This window comes from Mustela erminea, chromosome 15 (assembly GCF_009829155.1).
Source record: "Mustela erminea isolate mMusErm1 chromosome 15, mMusErm1.Pri, whole genome shotgun sequence".
In the NCBI taxonomy this organism is placed as follows: Eukaryota; Metazoa; Chordata; class Mammalia; order Carnivora; family Mustelidae; genus Mustela; species Mustela erminea.
The window spans coordinates 9,713,811-9,730,043 of NC_045628.1; the positions used below are offsets into that span (position 1 = coordinate 9,713,811).

General features: G+C 40.0%; 1 protein-coding gene across 1 annotated transcript in view; it reads right to left on the minus strand.

Moving 5' to 3' along the window:
• Positions 1 to 16,233, minus strand: part of ITGBL1 (integrin subunit beta like 1) — a 211,843-nt gene that overhangs the window by 20,890 nt on the left and 174,720 nt on the right. The window contains exon 8 of the mRNA XM_032315399.1: positions 5,683 to 5,799. Within this exon, the coding sequence (XP_032171290.1) occupies positions 5,683 to 5,799 (117 nt within the window). The remainder of the gene's footprint in view (positions 1 to 5,682; positions 5,800 to 16,233) is intronic.

Sequence of the window (16,233 nt, forward strand, 5' to 3'; positions counted from 1 at the left end):
ACGAGAAGATCCCCCAGAGAAAGTGCACTGCTGAGTAAGAACCACCAAAAACACTTCTGAGACGCACAGTGGCCACTTGGTTTCAGTAGCTCACTGTCAGGCCTGAGGAGAAAGTCTGCTTTACGCAAAGAGTGAACAGGAAGGGAGCCTGGGTGGCTCAGTGGGTTAAAGCCTCTGCATTCGGCTCAGGTCATGATCTCAGGGTCCGGTGATCGAGCCCCACATCGGGCTTTCTGCTCAGTGGGGAGCCTGCCCCCCTCCCCTCGGTCTGCCTCTCTGCCTACTTGTGAGCTCTCTCTCTCTGTGTCAAATAAATAAATAAAGTCTTTAAAAAAAAAAAAGTGAACAGGGGAAAACCTCATTCCATCTAAACCTGAATACCAGAAAGTCATAGCTTTGAATAAACTGTTGTTACAGAAGGAATTAATAAGCAAACATGGAACCCTGTTACACATCCCATAGAGTTTACAGCAGTCCACAGCACAAAATTCTGCCTTCGTCATGTCTGTCAATCTCTTTGTATGTGTACATACCAGTAATAATATCTACATGTGTAGATATGTGTGTGTCACACATATGTACATCATATGTGCACGATACTTATATGCTGGGTACTTCAGATGCATTAACTCACCTACTCTTACAACACCCTATTAGAGAGGTATATTATGACTATCATTTTATAGGTGAGAAATGGAGGTTATGGAAACTATCTCAAATACTATTAGTAAGTGGCAGAGCCAGGGTTGGGGGGGGCTCCCAACTGTAGTCTTAACTACTGTATTGTATTGCCATTTGTATTTCTAAGTATTAAAGCACATTTACAGAAAGCTTCATGGAGGAACTTGTGATCTCATCATTTGGCTTAGCATGCTGTATACCTTAATCTTAAAGTGACTATAGATTCAAACATGTTAATTAATGGCATGTCTCTTACATTTTCTTTCCAGAGAACAGCTGAGATATAGATGAAATTCAAGGTTATAAGAACCAAGGCTCGAGTAATTCCTCCCTTGAAGTAGTGCTCAGAAAAGACACAAATTAAAATCACAGGACCTTTATTAGTTGAGCCCAAGTGCAAAACTATGGTGGGAGGGAATGTTCCCAGTGAGAACATGAACTACATCTGATTCTCATTATTTGCTAATCCCGTATTTGAGAATTTGCTTACTCACTAAAATGTATTTGTATTCCCTGAAATCAATATTCGTTTAAGTTTTCCAGGTCCTTGGGGCAGGCAGGCTGAACGGGTCACGCTCCCGGCTAAGGTCAAAGAAGATCCCCCCAGTTTCTTGATTCAGCTCTCACACTGTAATCAAGCGTCCTTTCTGCAGTATGTTTAGTCTTTGCTTGTCACACTTTTGTGCTTTTTGCTGATGATTTTGGTGTTTGAGATGGCCCCTAAGTAGAGTGCCCAAGTGCTGCCTTGCATACCTAAGAGCAAAAAGGCCGGCTTGTCCCTTACAGAGAAATCATCTGCTACATGATCTCCATTCCGGTGTGGGTTACAGGGCCACTGGCCGTGAGTTCCACGTTAACATGACACAAGGTGACTCTAGACAGAAACATACATAATATGAGGGCATGTACTGATCTGTTAATGAAAATCCTCTGATTAGAGGCAGGAACATGGCCCTGTATTTCTCTTAGAAATAATGATTCACTAATTTGGTGTTCACAGCAACTTCATAAACTATAATCACCATGAGGAAGAAGAAAAGAGAGAGTCTTGTTGAGGAATCATATCAGAGAGCATGTGTGGACTCCAAGTTCTATGCAGCTTTCTGAGCTGTACGTTACCGAGGATAAACATACGTAAGCCACTGGTGGGGGCACATCTCTCCCTCTCCCTCCTGGAACGATCCTTCCCCAAGCAAGAGGAATGACCATCAGGAATGAAGATTCACAAATAAATGACAAGAAAAGCAAAAAAATACTGACTAGAATCTGTAATGACGCGTGCCTTGGCCCTAGTGAGGAACAGGGGGCAGAATGTAATGGTCTGCCCTGTCGCCTGGGCTGGTCAGCTCAGGGAGCTTGGATGAAGCAGAAGGGGGTTAGAGAAACAAACCATGGTTACCTACAGACAATCTTAAAATACCAGTATCATCCTAATCCCAAATCTCTCAAGGACATTATTCAACTATTAAAATGGAATTATGCAGATTGTAAGTTGTTTTTTTTTTAAGAAAAATTTCCAAGACTTTTCCCCTTTACATACTTGAAAAGTATTCAGAAAACCTTGGTCAATAGAACTTTTCAATAAAATTTAGAATAGGAAAGTAAATGCATAGGTGTTTACTTAGAGCTGGTTGCTAAGATTTAAGAAAAAGAACTGAGGGAATGCATCCGATTCCAGTGGTCAGAGACGCTGTGCAAATCTGGCTGCTACCTGTCTGCTGCTGGCGGGGCTGGGCCTCCAAGGAGAACACGGGAGCAAGAGCAACTTTCTCCCCAAACTTGAAAAGGCCTTTGTCCTCTGATTAAGTTCCATGATACCATCTCTATTCAGTAAGATCAACCCCCTAAGAATTAATTTCTCACTGTACGAGTAAGTGAGAATTATAACCAAATTATAAGCAAGACCACAGCCTAGACCTGTCTGCCTGTCTACAGCTCTCGGGTCATCTACTGTATTACATCTTGTCTAAGGAAAGGTTGGACTGGACAGTTGGTAAAATCTAGATCATATTAAAGAATTAAGACTGTGCCGGTGTGTCTGCTGCACCATCCAGAGAAGATGCTCGGATCAGCGGGCATGAGAGTTGTAATCCTTCAGCAGATGACATTGTGCCAATACTGTCCTTACTGTTTTGGGGACTTCCACCTAGTTCCACCTGGAGTGCTCTACCCCAAGGTCTTGCTCAGCCAGAGAAGGCTGCTCTGAGATCACGTGAGTACCCTTGAGGCCTGCTAGGTATGGCAGGGGAGCTAATGCCTCCTAGAAGCCGTCCTCAGCCAATGAGTGACGGATAAATAAGAATTGTGTGCTGTCCCCGGGCTCCCAGAGTTTCCCCTCCTGTCCTGGGATCCAGGTCCAGGTGCCCATAGCCGTAACAGGGCTGATAACACAAACGTGACTGAGGCCTCCGCGGGCCCACTCTCCTACTGACATCTCCTTCACCTTCCCAGTAAGTTACGTCCGTTCAAATCCTTATCTCAGAGTCTTACTTCCCACAGAGTTTCTTTCTACAAAGCGTTCTCGTTTCTGGTACAATTGTATTTTTCACTGTATATCAAATAACTGGTTTTCTGCTTTATGCATTGGTCTTTTATTAGCTTCACTAGTGGATATCAGTTCCCCCTAGGGCAATAATTCTGAGTAGATGGACAAAATACAGAGTAGACAAGCAGAGTCAAGAATTAGTCTTTAAAAAAAAAAAAATGAGGGACGCCTGGGTGACTCGGTTGGGCGGCTGCCTTCCGCTCAGGTCATGATCCCAGCAGCCTGGGATCGAGTCCCACATCGGGCTCCTTGCTCGGCAGGGAGCCTGCTTCTCCCTCTGACTCTGCCTGCCACTCTGTCTGCCTGTGCTTGTTCACTCTCTCTCCCTCTCTCTCTGACAAATAAATAGATAAAATTTTTTAAAAAAATGATTACTTTGTGAGATAGTCTCTCGCTTACCTAGTCAATGTTTGATCTCTTCTAGCATGGAGCTAGACAGATACGTTGTCATGGTTGAACTCCTCCCCGAAGTTGGAGAGAGAGAGAGACATTCACTGGGGGAAGAGTTTATCTAATTTAATGGGTTTGCAGATGCAACAGGTTTCTAGAATACCAGCCCTTTCAACCAAGTTACCAAGGCAGATGGGCAAGGAGACCCATGGGAGGTAGGGACTCCCTGTGAGGGCCATGGTGATGCTCATAAGAGCAAAGACAGGTCTGCAGTTTGTTCTACATGCCAGGTGGGTTTTGAGTATCACTGTAAGAATTAAATGAGTTGGTAAACATAATCATAAAGGAACATAAACAAAAGAGATAGAGAGAGACTATTATCTACTCAGATATTTCCGCTAAATACCACTGAACAAAAGAATCCAAGGGCGCCTGAGTGGCTCAGTTAGTTGGGTAACTGCCTTCGGCTCAGGTCACGGTCCTGGAGTCCCGGGATCGAGTCCCGCATCAGGCTCCCAGCTCCATGGGGAGTCTGCTTCTCCCTCTGACCTTCTCGCCTCTCATGCTCTCTCTCACTGTCTCTCTCTCAAATAAATAAATGAAATCTTTAAAAACAAAAACAAAAACAAAACAAAACAACAACAAAAAAAGAATCCAAGCCAAAAAGAATATTGACAAAAAGTCAAAACATTTTGATGTCACCCTGGGGAAAACCGTGGTGCCGAGAAAGATCTGTGAACGGAAGGACAGCTCAAATCCTCGGTCTGCAGTTTTCAGTTTGGAGACCTAAATGCCTCCAACTTCATTCTCTGTTCATCTGTGACCTGAAGAAAGCAGGAGCAGTCTCTCGGGCTGTGGGAGACAGGCAGCCAACACAAGACCTATTTTCTAAAAAAGGGAGGCGGGGGGTCTTTTCCTTAGGCTTCCGGAGAAAGGAAAGAAAAACGTATGTTTGCTCAAATGGCCAGTGTTTTATAGTTGGAATGAGAGAGCACAGAGAGACATGCATGGGTGTGAGACAGATGGTGTCCCCGCCTTCCTAAGGTGGAGGCGCATTTTGATTTTTTCCCAATAACAGCCCCCAATTACATTATGATCATTATCTGAAGAGACACCGAGTATGTTACTGAGTAAGCTTGGGCACCCAGTTCACAGGACAGCCCCGGAGAGCCGCACAGAGCTGCGGTCTGCGCACCTCCCCGCAGCCAAAGGAAGACTCAAAAGACTGAAACAGGAGAGTGGCGGCTGCCCACCCCTTGCCTGGACGGGGCTCGGTACACACGTCCCATTCAGCCTCGGGACTCTGTGCGGCCTGACCACTTTCCGTCTCAATCTCTCCCTGCAGTTTGTTTGTTTGTTTGTTTGTTTTTACAGTCCTTCAGCTCCTGTTGGGTCTCTGAGCCATCATGGAAATGGAGTTTTGTGTGTGTGTGTGATTTTGTAAGTGAACTTTGAGTGTAATCATACTGCCTTTTTTTTTCATTTTGGTAGGTAATACCTCCTCCCCCCACCAGTTTTTATTAACAGAATAATAAACATGTTCAGCTGATCAGCTGTAGCAAAACCTGTCACCATCTTCACAGACCTAGTGTAATTTCAGTGACCTTCTGTGGCCGGCATACAGTATATTTTCCCAGAGCCTGGAATCAAGCGTCTAAGAAGATACAGATCATGCAAACCTCATTATATAATGCTTTTAGGTCTAATTGTATATTGCTTTAAGTTTACCTTCTTTTTAACAGAGTTTCCTTTTTAGTTTTTTTTTTTTTTTAAATTTACTTATTTATTTATTTGAGAGAGGGAGAGAGTGTGTATGAGCAGGAGGAAGGGCAGAGAGAGAGAGAGAGAGAGAGAGAGAATCCCAAGCAGAGTCCCCAAGTGCAAAGCCCAGCAAGGACTCATCTCAGGACCTTGAGATCATGAGCTGAAACCCAGAGTCGGACGCGCAGTTGAGCCACCCAGGTGCTCTGGAGTTGGAAGGAAGGAGAGAGGCAGGCAGGCAGGCAGAAAGCAGGCCACCCTGGCCGCAGGCGGGCAGCAGGAGGCAGAGAGCGTGAGGGGCTCACCCCCACAGACGACGCCGTCCAGGCCTTCACAGCGGCGGTTGTCACACTCGCACGTCTTCCCGTACACCCTGCGGTCCCCCGGAGGGTAGCAGGTGCACTTGCCGCACTCGCATTTACCTGCAAAACAGGGAGAGCGCAGGGCTTAGAAGCGTCCTAGAATCAGCCCCGCTTTCCAGGCACACACGCGCACGGTGAAGCCCGTTCAATAGTTCGGCGAATGACTTTTCTTCCCGGACTCTGGTAAGCGGACGCCCAAGAACAAGAGCCACGGAAGCCCGGGGGGGTTGGGGGGGGGGGTGGGGGCGAGGGGCGAAGTGACACTCGCTTCATTCATTTTTGAAGACTAATGCAGTTACGAATCCCTCTGGGTATTTCCTATTTAACTTCACTCGATGATACCACATGGTATATATTTAAACATAATTTAGTATAATGTCATTTAAAAAAATGTTCTTATATATTTTTATTTTGGGTCTACTGGCCACGTAAGGAAAAAAAAATGCTCACAGGTACATTTCAAGGCAATGTTTTATGGCTATTATTTATGGACGCCAGTTTTACGATTTATAGAACTCATTTTACCATGGAATGCTTACCAAAGTGCACGACCTAAATACCCTTATTGCTCTTGGCTCAAAATTTTAAAGTATAAGCCTTTTTTGGAACGAGTTGGGCTCCTAGTTTGGGAATTCCTTAACTATTGTCATTATGGCTGTCATCATTACTTCTTGGGCTGTAACTATGTGTCAAACACTATAATTTCCCCCATTCCATCCTTTTGTTTTCACCATTGCACTCACTGACGAGCACTATCACTACCATTTTACTAAACAGGAAACAGACACACACGGAGGCCAAGTTCCTTTCCATGGCAGACTAGCTCATAAGGAATAGATTCAAAATTCATATCCATCCTCATTAACCTTAAAGTTTGTGCACTTAACCATGAGGCCAGCCTGCATCTTAATATACCCAACGCAGCACCACGAGGCTATGAGAAAGAAAATTCCTTCTGCCTGTGGAGCTGGCGCTGGCTTGGCAGACATTCATCTGGGTGACTACCCTGAGACATCTGTTACTCTCTGTCATTAGCCCAACCGTCGTAATGACACACCCACTGAAATGATCATAAGACGCTTCGGGGCTGACCCTGCGATGTTGTTAGTCATTCTGTGCTCCATTTGTATCTTGTTAAAGAAATTCCAAGTTGGTAGATGATGGAAGAAAGGAAAATTAGTATTTAGAATCATATAATTTCAGAGCTGTAATTAAAGATAATCTAATGCAGTGATTCATAATCTTTTCTGGCAGAAGTGGTGGGGTCACGGTCCCTTTGAGAATCCGGTGAGAGACACCACAACGGACAGTGTGGTTTTGGCTGCTCCTCGGCCAGCCTCTCTCTGCCCTTGGAGACAGGCCCAAGTTCAGGGGGAGGCAGAGTCCCTCTCTATCCCCGGTGACACTCCCTCTTCCTATGTCCTGGTGGACAGAAGAGCGACACAGCAGACACTGTTGGCCAGGGTTTTGCTTCTTGAGGGTGAAAGTGAAGACACAGGGTCTGTGGCAGGAGCACCCCAGCAACAGCACAGCGGTGAGTGTCCAGGAGTGGAGGAGCTCGGCACTAAGTAATGGTGGCAGGGCGTGTTGTTGGCAGGGCCTGGCCTCCCTGGGGCGCTGCCTGAACTGGGTGTCCACACTTGCACTCTGTGCCTGAACCTTTCGCATAAAATCCTCCTCCGTCCCTGTCAATGAAGGTGGTCTCTGTTTCCTCAGACAAGAACTCTAGCTGGTAGACCTCAGATCTCTCCTTGGAAAAATATAGCAGCACACGTTTATATTTTTGTAAGATGTCAGGAGGATCCACGACTCCCCACAGTTTATTTAACAGATGAGGAAACGCAGCTAAGCTGAGGCTGAATGATCTAAGGCCTGCGAAGTAGACTTCAACAGGGCTGGTGATGGAACCCATTCTTTTGAGCCCCAGGGACCTTCTGGTGCCCACAAACTTACTCGTCCTCATCATGGTGTGTGTGTGTGTGTGTGTGTGTGTGTGTGTGTGTGTGTGTGTGAATGACAACAGAAACCCAGACTGTGGAGACACAGAGACTAACCATACAACCATCAGCAGTACAACCATGTGTGGCTAACGAGTCCTTCATGGGCACATATGGGAAACATCAACCACGTTGTTCCTGAGAGGGCATGCAGTCCTAGTTATCAAGTCAAGACAGATTTTTAAGTTTGAGGGTGTATGTGTTTTTGGTGACAATTTTATTAACATTTGAAGGCATTCAAGAAGTTTCTTGGATATAAGTATTATTGGTTTCTGTGCCTCTTTGGAAAGGATGATCTGATTACTGGCACATGGGGGCACCTGGGTGGTGTAATCAGTTAAGACTTTAGGTTTCAGCTTAGGTTATGATCTCAGGGTTGTGAGATCAAGTCCCATGTCGGGCTCCAAGCTGATTGTGGAGCTTGCTTGGGATTCCCTCTCCTTCTCCTTCTGCCCCTGCCCACTGCTTACCCTCAAGCTCTCGCTCAAAAATAAATAAATAAATAAATAAATAAATAAATACACTAACAAACAAATAAGTAAACAGTGGCATATGTGTTCATATATCTACATTTCATTGTTTTCATTATGGATAGTTTGTCTTATATTTCTTCTATAAAGTTAGATTGCAAAGTGTTCATGTTGGATCTTAGGTCCATTTTTTCCCCTAGTAGATTTTAACTCATGTATATTTTTCAAATATCAGAGTATAATTAACTATTTTGAAATTCTAGGTGTTTATTTATTTATTTATTTAATTTGGTCATGTATCTGTCAGAGTTTTAAAAAGCTACATTAAGTCAACTATTAGCTGAGTTACTTTACAGATACCGCTCTGATACAGTTTATAGGTTGTAGTTGCTTCATATGCAAAGACAAAAAATCATAAATCAAGACAGGCTAATGTATTACAGATAGAAAGCTAAAGAAGAGTAAATTGTCCTTATAGTCCACATTTTAAATTGCATTATTTTGCTGTCTTAGGTCACCACTTTGGTCTAGTCACTACCACGACATACACTTGCCAGGTAAATGTCTACTCGTCTTTCAAGATCCAAAGTCTATTTCACCAAATCCATGATTCTTGCGTCCTCCTACTCACACGCCTTCACAACTACAGCAGAATCAACTGCCTTCTCATGTGTCCTCAGGATGTTTGAATCAGTATTTACTGAACAGATGCACTAAACAATAATCACATGTAAATGGTTTAATAATACATTCCCATGACACGTAGGATGTTTCTTCCAGAATACATATGCCTTTCCAATTACCAGAAAGCCTTCATCTGTGTTTCCCACAGTTACATCAAGGAAATCTGTCCCACAGCAAGCTCATCATCTTAATTTACAAACATACTTCACTTCCTATGTCTTGTTATCGGGAGAAAGTCACCATCATTTGATCTGTCGCCAAATCTTAAAAATACCTGATAACATAGTGGATTCCTTCCTTCTTTTAATGGGCTATTCTTCTCCTTCCAATATGAAATTTCATGAGATCCACTTTTTTAATTTAAATTTGATTAATTAACATACAGTGTATTATTAGTTTCAGGTGTAGAGTTCGGTGATTCATCAGTCTTACATAACGCCCAGGGATCATTACATCACGTGCCCTCCTTAATACTGCCCCTCACCCAGTGAGCCCCCCACGCCTCCCCTAGAGATCCACTTTCTTAAAACATGTCTGTGATTATGTAATTGCCTTTCATGTGATAGTCCCACATAGACCTTCAAGGCAGAGATCAAATTCCTCAGCAGAGCTCTCCACACCTGCTCCAACTCACCTGTCAAAGCAGATATTTGATGTTCACAGTGCACTCATGTTCAGAAACTTTGCTTTTTGCTCCGTTTCTTCTCTCTGCTGTAAGCTCAACCACTTTCTCTGCACAAGTGGACCCACTATTCAACAGCCAGCTCAGATCTCCTCACCTCTATGAAACCTTCCTTGTCATCCCTATTCGGTTACCTGGAACATGTGTGCTTCCTTTCTGATCCCACGGTAATTTGTTCACACCACTGGTAGATTACTGAATGCAAGCTTTATACTGCATAAGCACATGCTTGGATCTGACCACAAATACTGAACTCTGTGGTCAAGGCTGACGGTCAGATTTGTGTCCTGTTGTCTCTGTTAGTGAGTAGGAAAGCCTGACATACAGATTTATTGTCTTTTTTTTTTTAATAAGAAATCGAGTCCAATCTCTTTTCTTTATTTGCTAAATGATATTATTATTTCAATGACTGTTTTAGCGTTGTGAGCTATAAATCTGTCTTCTCAAATGACTATCAATATTCATATAAATAAGAATGTAGGATAATGGAAGTTTTCATGTCTAGCACTAATAAGTGCTATTTTATTTAACAAATTGAGAGGAAAATCTAAAGAAAGGTATGCTCAAAGAAATAAAAGCAAGCCAGGTAATTTTTGAAAAGATAATCCAGAGACAGATGGAAAGGACAGAAATAACTATCTAAGAAATGAATTCAGTCAACATCATCAATATCATCCAACCAAAACTTAGGTGAACTTTACACCGAATCTCTTCATTCTTATTAAATTTTTAGAAAGCAGATAATCTTTAAGCACACACAAAAAGTCAGTCCAATGATATCATTTTATAAGGGACTGAAATCCCTGTGAATTAAATTTTAAGGCTTTGACATAAGCAAAGAGTAATGAACTAAGATAGATATCAAGATATCGACTAAGGTAGATATCAAAAAGTTCTGATTTTAAAATATTTTACTTAAATATTTTAAATTTGACACTTCCTTAAAATACAGAAAAAACTAAGTGAAGAATGACAAGCTGCAGTTTATTCCTAAACACAACTAGTCATTTTAACAAATAAAATATACCTCACTTTAAATATCATCTTTAATTTAAATTTTCTTACACTCCCTAAGAAACCTAAATATCTTTCAAACACGTTTGCCTTGAAGTACATTTTCCCCTAAGTACCAGATTAAAATTTAAAACCCTAATGCACTTACTCCAAAATAGTTCTCATATGAAATTCAGCAAACATGAAGAATTTCTTTTGTGCAAAATACTTGATCAGATAGGAGAGTTTAATTCTAAACAAGAGTTATATAAGTCTATAATTTCTGCTATCCCATATAACTTATTTCATTTCACTAGGCATCAAGTCCAAATAAAAGTGTTAGAGAATGATATTTCCAAATATCACACACTTAATTATTTTGAGCATTATTGGCAAAATTTACTACTGTTATTATGTTATTGTTATCATTGTTATTGTTATTAGAAACTGAAAGGTCAAAATTTTTTAATATTTGTTTTAATAGAAAATTCATATGGTCTGTAGACATTTGAAAAGATATTCCTTTCTTAATCATATGGGAAATGCAAACTAAAACCACAATAACATTCCATTCCCCAACTAATCAGATTAGCCAACTTTAAAGAACTGACTAAGTTTTGGAAATGGTCTGGAAACACAGACCATATATTTTATAACTGGTGGAAATGCAAGTTGGTAGAATATTCTGGAACAGTGCTTAGCATTATCTAGTCAATATGTTTAATTTATGAACCAGCAATTCAATTCTTGGTCATATTCTCTGGAGAAAAGTATACTTGTTTGTACCAGGAAATGTTCCAGAACTATCATAACAATGCTATTCCTTATAGTCTCAAAGGGGGCTCAAATGTTCATCGATAACAGAATATATTAATGTCAGTTATATTCTTAGATGGACCACTGCATTAGAGTGAAGGGAGCACGGCTCCTTAACACATCATGCCTAAATCTTCAGAACATAATGTAGAGTGCAACAAGTCAGACACAAAATGGTGTATTTCTTTTTGAAATATTTCAAAACAGATAAGTCTAAACACTCCAATGTTTGGCAATGTATATGTAGGTGGAAAGCTTGAAAGAAAGGCATAGAACACCTAAAAGTGAGAATAATGGTTATCTTTTCAGAGGAGGTTATATGTGATAATTGAGGCAAGGCAAGTGGGAGCTCTTGGGATTCTGGCATTATTCTACTTTTGCACCTGGGTCAAAGTGTGAACACTTTACAATGATTCAGAATGTCATAAATCAATATGGTATATATTTTCCTGGGCATAGTGGACTATTCATGAAACAAGGCTGGTATAACCAGTGAGCTATGTTGCAAAAAAATCAGTCTTTTCCTTAATTCATTCATTATAACTAAATAAATTGCCAGTGTACTCAACATTTAAATGTGAAAGTTTAAAACATAAAATGTTGGACAAGAATATAGGTGAGAGTTTTCATAACCTTCAAGTAGGGAAGACCATTCAAAACATGACATTAAACAAACCAGAAACAAACACACAAAAAGGACAAGTTTGACCATAAACAATAATTAAAACAAAACAATATTTAAAACAAAAAAATAAGCAAGACTGACATAAACAATAAACTGAGACAAAAATATTTGCAGATAAAACATAATAAAAAATAACAAAATGACTATACATATGAACTCATATAACCAATAACCAATAACCACAAGAAAAACAGACCAAGGACAAAAATGGATCACTCACGATAAAGATAATACACAATGATTATTATTAACAATAAGTTATTTATATCACTTAGTAGATCTCATGGAAATAAACTGCAAATTTAAAATAATTATACTTTGAAGGAAAGTCACCTGGTTCACTAAAATACTTGAAAATTCTGAAATTTTATGTTAATATGATTTTACCTGACACAGCCTGGAGAAACCCTCATTTATGGTGTTTTGGGTTTTGTCTACAAGTTGCTTCAAGGTACATGCAAATAAAATAACATTACTTTAATACTAAGAAATCGGACTAAGTAGGACTGTCATTCTACATATACAGTAACTCTGTACCACTGAATTACAAGATGAAATAAAAGAACAGCTTGATAACTTTGTAAAAGGTAGACTGCTTCATTTATATTTTTAGAAATTGAAAGATTAAAATTTTATTTATTTACCCAATGTCTAGAGCAGCATTATCAACAACAGCCACACCAAGTGTCCATGGACTGTTCAACGGAGAAAGAAGATGTGGTGTGCATATATATATATATATATATATATATATATAATGGAATATTATTTAAGCATCAACAAGAATGAAATCTTGCCATTTGCAAGGATATGGATAGAGCTAGAGTGTATTATGCTAAGCAAAATGAATCAGTCAGAGAAAGACAAATACCATGATTTCATTCACATGTGAAATTGAAGAAACAAAACAAATGAACATGAGGAAAAAAAGAGAGGGAGGCAAACCTTAAAACAGACTCTTAACTACAAAGAACAACTGAGGGTTGCTGAAGGGGAGGTGGGTAGGGATGATGGGTTAGATGGGTGTTGGGTATTAAAGAAGATACTTCTTGTGATGGGCACTGGGTGTTATATGTAAGTCACGAATCACTATATTGTATACCTGAAACTGATATTGCTCTGTATGTTAACTAACTAGAATTTAAATAAAACATTTAAAACTAGAAAAACCCAACCTTATCGATTAAGTTCACCAGTTTTTATCCTTATTAACTACCAGAGCACAGTTGTGGTAGAAATATTCACTTCATTATTTCATAAAATTGGAGATTGTTAGAGATGGAAAATCATGGAGAATGATCAAGTCCAACCAGCCCTATAATTTACAGATGAAGAAAATGAACTCTGGGAGTGAGAAATCATGTGACTTTCTCAAGGACACACAGTGAAAAGGAATCTACAGGTCGTCCCTCAAAGTCACAGAATGAATGAGGGGATGGAAACATTAACTCCGTCCTCTATCATTTCTAGAACTATTGTTGGTTGTTCTTTTTAATAGTTAGGGATGCTTGGGTGACTCTCTCCTAATGAAAATGGAGAGGTATCTGTAAGCATTACCTGAAGAAAAAGTAGTAATCTCTGGTACAGGCTAATTTTCCAAACTAATATAAATCTAGACAATTGGTTTTCAGGCTATGTATCTCTCCCTCCTTTTCTTCTTTTTCCCCTCCTATTCCTCCTCTAGTCCTTTGTCCCTCAACCAACCTCACCTCTCTACCTTTCTCTCTCTCTCTCTCTCTCATAAACACACACACACCATCTTTGTTCCTCCTTCTTTCTTCGAGGTATTTCTTTTCTTCTTAGATTCCTCTTCTTACGCAATCTTAACCGTAACAAACCTCTCAGTCTTTAGACTTTTGCCTTCTCCTTCCACCACTCTCTTCAAACTTCTCTTCCTAAAGTGTCATCTCCATTAGGGCATAGGCTTCAAATCATCAGGGACCAGTTACTGCATGCTAGAGGAGCAGACACAAAGACAAACAAAACAGATGCTCCTCCCTAATCTCATGGATTGACAGTTAGGGAAGGGTCCCTTCATGAACTAATTGGGTAAACCCATACTTCATTAGGTGTTAACGACCAACTGAATCTTCTCCATCACCACTAGTAATACACTTGTGAGAGAGCACAAATTGGGAGTTTTCAGATACCACATGGTAGATGTATGCACCTGAAGAGCAACTGTTGAAGACTGAAAACATCTCCAGAAAGCATAACTAAAAATACAACACGTAACCACACACACATATCAGTTCCACCCCATTTGCCCCCACTTGAGGTGTTTAGGTAGAGACTGATGCTCTCCTCCTTCAAACCACACCACATAGAAAACACATATTCTTGCTCAAGGATAAATGCCACTGGGTGATCAGCCTTGAATATCTGTATCAATGTGGTCACTCCCTCATTCGTTCAACAAATACATTTTGAATATCAACTATGGATCAAGTATTATGTTAGATGCTGAGGATACAAAATTAAGGACATTTTTAAAAACTTTTAGTAGTGGAGGGAATAAAGGTAAAACAAACTAGCACACACATCTGGCAGGGTTAGAAAAAGTTCCTGGTAAAGGTGACCTTGGAATGAGTCTCAAAGTGTCTGTTAAATGTCAGTAAGGTAAAGAGACAGGGAAATACAATTTAGGGCACCGATACAATTAAAGCATGGGCTCTGACATTAAATAAATCTAGATTCTAATCTCGAGATGTCCACTATTAAATGTAATTCCTTGGAAGACCAAGTTAAACTTAATTTATTATGGTTGTGTGATGGGAATAATAATAAAAGTGATAATAAAGTTATTATAAAGGTTAAATGTTGTAATGCATATAAAGTACATAAGTCAGAGCCTGGCGTATGGTAAGTGCCCAATAAATAATAGATATTATTTACATTTTTACAATCGGAAACATGTTGGGATGCTTGAGTATCAATCACTCACATAAAATCCATTCCTTTCCTATTCCATTTCTCTAGACAAACAAACACCTGTATTTCCTGCTCTAGAATGAAATTAACTAAGAAGACCACTGTATTATCAAATGCACCTGTCAGTGTGGTCACAGCAGGCACACTCTTTTTGACCTTATTTTCTTTCACTTTTAAAAATGGTAAAAACCACATTTGCAGTACATGCTCAATAGCTAGATAGTAATTACAGGCTCACATAACACAGAAAAGAGATTAGCACTTTACTAACATAGTCCTCTTTTGCCTAAAATAATAGATTTACCATAGCAACCTGATTGCACTACAAAAACTTCTGCCAAATGCATCCTAAGTTCTCCTGAAATTTCTATGAGAAGAAATTAAACACTTGAGAACTATAATATTCTGTACCATTTCATCTAAGTACAAATATTTTTATGTGCGAGAATGAAGTCCTCTTCCATCAGACATTTGAAAGTGAAGAGGTACCTTTCACCTCCCATTTCAAAATGGATGCTGAGTCTTCTTATAATTCAAGCCACATTGACATCACGATTACCAGCCAAGGAAGAGTTGCTCATAACTTTTAAAAACATGGATAAATGTCAATTCTTCTCTTTGTACTTTCTTAGTACACAAGGATTAAAGTAATCAGTCATGGACTATGTGAGGAAAGAAGACATTTAAGCAAATATAGCACTAATATAATTTTCTGTTGTCTGCCCTAGAGTGTCTAAAATTGAAAATGGGAAATTGGTATGCCAGGTGTCACTTTTCTCTAGGGATTTTCCAATGTATTGAGCAAAGCATCACAGAGGAGGTCTGTTAGACCTCTGAATTATATGATCTCATTATTTCAAACTTCAGATCATTTCTAAAATAACAATTACTCAAGATTCACTTTTTCTAACAAAATATCTATAACTTAGGAAGCAATATCACACTCGTTTTGTCAGCGTAACCCAGAAACCAATCAGCAGGTCCAAGGTTTCCAAGTCAGTGAACGACTGAGGTTAGGAAATGTGAAGCTTAAGTAATTGATCAGTGCGGCCCATCATGAAGAGGCCAATATCAATTAAAAAATAAGACTCTCCTTCTTCTTAGCTGGTGAACCCATTAACTATACAGTGGACTGTACATTGTTTCAGAAACAAGATTTAGGGATTCTGCAAACATATATCCTATCCCATTCAAGCCAATTCTTAGTATTAACTTTAATTACTCCATTCTAGGTCA